Below are 7,500 nucleotides of genomic sequence, written 5' to 3' on the forward strand. Positions count from 1 at the left end.
TAAAGTTAAGATTTATTACTCCGGCAGCCAAATGCTCTTTTCAGGCTGAACCTTGTTTTGACGTCTTAAGTTTTTTTTTTTTTTTTCAGCGGGTTTTTCTTGTTCAGACCTTCTATTAAACAACTATCTTTACTGGACAGCTGTCAGTATTGAGCAATTTGAGTTATGGCACAAAGTATGAATTTCATGAATTTCTTAAAAAAGAATTACTGTATAATTGTCCTTATAATTGATATATTTTCAATCACTGTTCTCTTTTATAGGTTCTAACCGAAGCAAGAAGTGTGTGGACAGTACCAGACATGATCCAGTGAGACACTAGGAGCTTTGAAGGAAAATTTCTTTACCATAATTCACAGATCATGGAAGACGAGTGCTATTTTCACTGGAAGTATAACTGTAGTGACAAAACCAAAAGACTAATAAATGTCAAAGCCAAACGCATTGAAAATATTATCAAAAGTAGTAAACTTTACAAAGATGATCTACATAACAGACTCCAGTTACAATATGATGAAAATAAGGAACTTGTACTCTAAGCTCACAAGGGATGTGCTGAAAATATTCTCATCTAAAGGGACTTAAAAAAGCATTGAAACGCCAGCATTCAGAGGAAAAAGCTAGCACAGCAAGTGAACCGCCAAGAAAAAGGCGTTCAGACGTAACTAGGTTTAACTACTTACACGACTGCATGTTCTGTGGTGGAGAATGTAGGGTTGAAAAAGATCCAAAAAATCTTTCACCTTGGAGACCAGCATACATCTGCAGACAAGTGAAGAGAAAAGGACACAAACCGTTACTAAAGGAAGAAATTTTAGAATAATGTAAATAATGAAATGATATATGAGCCTGTGAAGTTATGGTTAGGGTGGGAGGAGCAGTAAGTGATTTACATGCGGCCGATGCTTAGTACTATGTAGACTGCTGTACAAAGTTTATGTCATCAAGATCCACAACTGCAGCAAGAAAAGCAACACAATCTGCACAAGGAGATGCTGCTATGTCTGATGAAGGTTTGGAAGGCATTATCAAGGTTCTCAAAGCTGACAAGACACATATTTGGAATGCAGTTGCTCTGTACAACTTATATTTAGAAAATGGTGGTTGTGTGCTCTACCGACGAATGCTTGTACGTAGACTTTTTGAGCATTTTGATAAAGATCTATTCGTTTTGTCTTCAGCAGGGATAGCCACAATAATCGCCTTTCACTGTGAGGCTGAGAAAACACTCAGCATCATTGCAGATCCAAAAGACGATGGCATGGATATGGCTGTAAACATGGTGAAGACTCAGATTTGTCATGAGACCAAACAACTTGATCTGGAAAAAGAAATCTACAGCACATCCGTAGACTTTGATAAAGCTTCCAGGTATGTTTGCAACACTGTCCTTGAACTTCTGGGAAAGCTGTCCCCAAAACTGAAAAAATTCTTTACCTGCACTCCTAATAGGCAGTATCATTACATCAGTATTAAGAAACCATGCAACACCACTTCAAATTGCATTGGTTATCTTTGTAAGACTCAAAAAAAGCAGTCATGACTATGATGACTTATGATGCGTTTTAAGAGATCTGCAGCTACATCAGCTGCTAGAAATGGTGAACTAACATCAATTTCTAAGGCTGCAGATGGTTTACTCCAATGTGTGGTAGACAACTTTGACGCTGACATAGCATCTCAAAATAGCAAGATTTCAACACATTCTTTGGCAGTGCTCGTAACACAACCAGATGGTGGAATGTCACTATGTTGAGGAAGTTATACCACGCTTAAGGAAGACGATGATGGCAAAGGAAATTGATTATGAGTTTGAAGTAATCAGGTACAATGGCCCAAGTAAACCTGCTATTCCACCACATTTTCTAAAAAAAAAAAAAAAAGTTCCATCACTAAAATTGCTTTCACATACAGCAGTAGCTATCCAGAAAGCTAAGAGAGGTGTTGCGTCCTTCAAAGATGTCACAATAGGCGAAGCGTGTCCTGAGTTTCATGGATACAATACCCGTTTGTGTCGTGAGGAAGGAGAATCTCTCCACCTCAAGACTAAAGATATTCATCTCCCACTCATTGACATGAAACCTGCACATCCAGACACAATCATGACTGCAATGACTAAAACACAAAACATAAGTCAGGAGATAGGACAGAACTTTACTCTTTTCACAGCTGACCAGCAACTTTACAAAGTAGCTGCTCAAATAAAGTGTGCATATCCCAGGCTATTTTCAAATCTTATTTCTAGATTAGGGGGAATGCATATGCTAATGAGTTTTATTGGTGCTGCTGGAACACTGATGGCAGGATCTGGTCTAGCAGAAGTTTTAAAAACTGTGTTTGGAGGTGTTGGAAAAATGTTACGTGGAAAGAAGTTCCCAATGAATATGAAAGCTCTGCGTTTATTGACTGAAGAGCTGCTGAGAGAGATTGTCAACAAAGACGATGTAAGTTCTCATGATCACCTTTTGACTGTGTTTAGAAGACCTGGCAACAAGAAGTCTCACTGCTAAGCTGTGGATTGACTGTCTGATCAAACCAGTACAGATAATGATGTTATTTGTGAAGGCTGAACGAGAAGGTGTGTGTGGCTTCTTCACCTGTATGCAGTTGAACTTATGTTACCATATTTCTTTGCTTCCAGACATGTAAATTATGCAAGGTATGGAGTATATTACCTAAGAAGCATGTCATCCTTACCGAAAATGTCCTTAGAAACTTCATTAAAGGATCATATGCCATGAGGCACAAACAAAGTATTTGCAATGGTATCTGGAGTGATATGTTTATTGCAATTACCTTCATGAGGTTTGGTCATGGTAAAGCTGGAATAATTGGAAATACACTGAGGTCTGAAACACTAAAAACCTGGCCACTTAGCCTGCACATATGTGGTAAGATAGTTGAAGTATCAAATATGGGAGAATATGAACCTTCACCTAACGTGCAAACAGTTCACAAAGAGGAAACCACAGCAAGAATCACTACTGATAAAGCTGACATAGAAGGATTAAGGCAAAAACTCAATCTCTGCATAGACCTATTAAACCCTGAACAATTTCCAGAGAGAATCATTAATGTTGTAAATGGAGGCATTGCAGTAAATGTTGACAAAGTAATTGAAATTGGTACCGGACAAGTGGAAGAATTTGAAAGAAAACTGCCTCAAGGATTCTATGACACCATACCAAAAGAAAACAAACTATGCCAGTCAAAAAAAAAAATCTATCACTGTGGATGGGTGTTATGTTTGATACAAAATTAATTTATTTGAGTTAAAGGACTTAAGCAAGCTTAAGAGACGTAAATATTAAACAAATTATGTCATGTGAACTCTTTCCTGTTCCTGCAGCTCTTTTTACTGAATGAGGAGACTTGCGTATATCCAAGTCAAAATCAGTCTTAAAGAATCACACTTGTGTAGAACATTCAGCTAGACATGCTGCAAAAGATACCGTGTGCACGGAAATTGGTGCCTCAGCACTTTTGTGGATTCCCCACTGGCCGTCATCAAGTTCATCTCAGCAGCCCACTGTCCAGGACTTCGTGAATAAATTTAAAGACCTGATTAGAATTAAACTAGAAACAGAGGATGTCTACTTAGTTTTTGATAGATATCATAATTTCAGCACTGAAGATTCTACGAGTACAAAGACCTCAAGAAGAAAAGAAGGCACCAGAGATTTTCAGCTGAGTCCCACATCTCCTTTGCCTTCACAAAATCTTGCTATATATATATATATATATATATATATATATATATATATATATATATATATATATATATATATATATATATATATATATATATATATATATATATATATATATATATCATTTATTATTTTTCTATCTGTCTATCGACTTTTAATGTATTCTTTTATTACTTCACAATCATTTAAAACGATTATCAAAAATTATTTCTGTACTTGATACTCTTGCCGTACTAATCACCTGAGTATTTGTGCATGACCAGGACATTAACCTCAGCCATTGTAGGCGGAACTTCTAATCACGAAGAAGTAAGCAGGATATCCGTAGCCCAAGCCGTAAGTGTAGCCCTGCCCGTAACCGTGTCCCTGGCCGTATCCATAATTGCCGTAAAGTCCATTCAAGTTACTGCCATAAATTCCGGTGTTTCCAAACATACCATTGTTTTCGTATACGGGATAAACTGCAAGGTTCCCCAAGGCACCACCGAACCCAGTGTTCCCCACCAGTGTGTTTTCATCCTGGATTCCATATGAACCGCTCTGGTCACGTTTCAAACCAGTGCCGAAAATTCCACCGTCGAGTGATGTAATCTGAGTGCCGTATCTTCTGTGGATGTTAGTTTCGGGGATGGCACTCCTTTTGACAATATGATGGTGGTGCCCTACGCCATAGGGGTAGCCATATCTGAATGTGTAACCGTAAGAGGCTGGATAAAATCCAGTGGCTAAAGAATACACTCCTCCCAGTCCCCCGTATGGAATTCCATAGCCATAGAGGTTAGGGAAGGTCCAACTGTAGCGGTGGAGGTGGCTGGGCTTTGCTGCCAGTAGGGCCACAAGAATGACGGTAGTCTGAAAGAAGAAAACGAAAGTGAGCACGCTTCGCAGGATTCTATGGTGCAACTCATTCTCTACATTAGAAATGGGAAGTTATTTTTTCATATAAAAGAGAAAATTACAATGCGCTCTGATAAATTTAATTCACAATTATTAGGGACGAGTATTATCATCAAATGAACCTATCATAATCCACATCATCATCATCATCAGAACCAGCAACAGCAGCAAATCTAATGAGGGTAAAGGTCTCCCCAGCCCCTTCCACCAATCACTTTAGACTGCCCCCTCTACTGAAGGCCTACCCAGCGACACCCATCTTCCCATTTTAAATAGTTCTGTATACTATCCCTTCTTTTGCTTTACCTCAGTTGCCGCTCGGATGCAATAATTCTCCATGAATAATTTGTTTGGCACATGATGTCTCATGTTCACTTTTCTTTAAACTATGATAAGAATATCTCCAACCATGGTCTGCCCATATTCCATGACGTTTTCCTTTTATTTCTTTGTGTTATGTTGAACACTTCATTTCATAATCATTCAGACCTTGGTTTCTTTTTACAGGATATCAGACACCAGATTTGTGGCACTTTCTATTCCTTTCTATTTCCTCATCCTACACCTTAATTCTTTATTTATGATAGTTGAACATCACCTTTGTTCCGTCATCTGCATTATTAGATCATTTTGAGAAGTTTTCATGTGTCAATGTGAAATCATCTGTACACTCAACCATAAATATGTATGAAAGGGTCTTGAAGTTTAGTAATTTATACGCTAGCGTTTTGGAATATTGAAAAATCTCATCCTTAGAAAAATATTGAGAAGCATTCAAGATTCAGGGAAGCCTCGTCCCCTCGGAGCTGAATCTCAGGCAGTCTGTAATAAAATGTCACCAAGGTTCTACCAGAGATTCTCCTTGGGGTCTTTTCTTTTTCATGAAAATAAAAGTTTCCGCAAAGGCATCAGAAGTGTGTGTGTGTGTGTGTGTGTATATATATATATATATATATATATATATATATATATATATATATATATATATATATATATATATATATATATATATATATATATATATATATATATATATATATATATATATATATATATATATATATATATATATATATATATATTACACACACACACACACACACACACACACACACTCGTGATGCATTTGCGGAAACTTCAACCTTCAACCAACCATCATTTTCCAGCAAGATGGTGCACCACCACATTGGGGATTACATGTTCTTGGGTTCCTAAATCAAACATTTCCAGACCGGTGGATTGTAAGGGATGGCCCAATTCCCTGACCACCTCGTTTACAGGATATCGCTCCCTTGAACTTCTCTTTCTATGGAGATTGTTAAAGATAGCATGTATCAAATAAAGATACGGGACATCGCTGATTTAAAGCAAAAGATCTCTGATGCCATTGCCACCATTGATGAGGCTATGATACAGCGAACATGGCAAGAAATCGAGTACCGTTTTGATGTGCTCCGTGCAACTGAATGGTGCCCATATAGAGATGTATTGAATGAGGAATAAAAAAAATAAAAAAAACTCCAATATTTACTCCTCACTTTGTAATAATTTTCATATATGTGTGTTTATTTGCTTTTATATTTTTTTTTTAATTGTAAAGAGACTTTAAACTTCATGGACAACCTTGTGCGTGCATGCGTGCAATAAGCTAGCACTAGCGTCAGTAAAAGCACGGGGAAAATTTAAAGTGCCAAATCGTACGAAACTGTGAAATGGTTGTTTTCGAGCATCAATTTGGCCACCGGAACCCTTACCCCGACACCCGAGAAATGGATCGCTGAGTCTGAGGAACGACGTTGCGCGATATTGGGGCTTCAGGCGGAATAAAAAGATAATGCGGCTTTTATGCGATGAAAATAAGCCGATGTTAAAAATAATGTCAAGTCTTTCGTTGCGTCTACTATGTTTGTGTTGTTTTAGTCTCACTCAACAGCATCGTGATTTGATTTGTTGAGATGATGGATATTCTATAAAAAAAAAAAAAAAAAATTGCCGATGATATCATGGCACCTGCGAAAATGCATAAAATATAAAAAAAAAAATTCAATTTTATCACTGAAGCGCCTGCGTGCGTGCGTGCGCGCGGTCGAGCGCTCGCTCATGGATATAATATATCCATGAGCGAGCGCTCAGACATATTATGTCTGATATTTTGCAGTTTCATTTAATCCAACACAGATTAAGGAAAGTACCACAATGAAAATGTTTGTTTGTCACTAAGTGTATACAAACGAAACTTAAATTTTATTTTGTTAACCATGTATAGTTTTAAGTCTTACCAAAGCTGAAACAACATATACCTTTACAAACAGAAACTCATTGAGTGTCTGCATTTTGCATTACCGTGGCACTTTCCTCAATCTGTATTGGATTAAATGAGCATACGCACGCACGCACGCACGCACGCACGCACGCACGCGCGCACACACACACACACACACACACACACACACACACACACACACACACACACAGAAAGGAAAGCTTATTCACTACTACTTCTAAGGCAGCAGCCGTCATACTCACCAGTGTTGTCCTCATGACGCTGCCCTCTGTAGCACTGGAACCTGCGAGGCTAGGACAAGTTTTATACTTTGCGAAGGCCACGGGATACTGCTATCATTGGCCGTGACGGGTCCGGACGCGAGATGCATCTTTCACGCTAAACGTGGTGTCAAGGCAGTGTGTGTGTGTGTGTGTGTGTGTGTGTGTGTGTGTGTGTGTGTGTGTGTGTGTGTATGTGATAATGCTTCATCGTCGCATGCTATTAAACAATATCATCCATACTATCAAAGCTCGGGTGTTTATACGTAAATTCAGATTTAGACACCTGAAAATCGGCTTCTTTTTTTTTTTTTTCTTTGTGGGGGTGATTACAAGAAATTATTATACT

The 7,500-nt window shown here is 38.1% G+C and overlaps 1 protein-coding gene across 1 annotated transcript; it reads right to left on the bottom strand.

The window, feature by feature from the left end:
- Nucleotides 1-3,821: 3,821 nt before the first annotated feature.
- LOC135104736 (shematrin-like protein 1) lies at nt 3,822-7,286 on the bottom strand. The gene is made up of 2 exons (XM_064012289.1): nt 7,134-7,286; nt 3,822-4,562 (listed from the first exon to the last, which is right to left on the bottom strand). The coding sequence occupies exons 1-2, from the start codon at nt 7,146-7,148 to the stop codon at nt 3,984-3,986; spliced, it is 594 nt and encodes a 197-aa protein (XP_063868359.1). The 5' UTR covers nt 7,149-7,286; the 3' UTR covers nt 3,822-3,983.
- Nucleotides 7,287-7,500: the final 214 nt, after the last annotated feature.

This window comes from Scylla paramamosain, chromosome 1, assembly GCF_035594125.1.
Source record: "Scylla paramamosain isolate STU-SP2022 chromosome 1, ASM3559412v1, whole genome shotgun sequence".
In the NCBI taxonomy this organism is placed as follows: domain Eukaryota; kingdom Metazoa; phylum Arthropoda; class Malacostraca; order Decapoda; family Portunidae; genus Scylla; species Scylla paramamosain.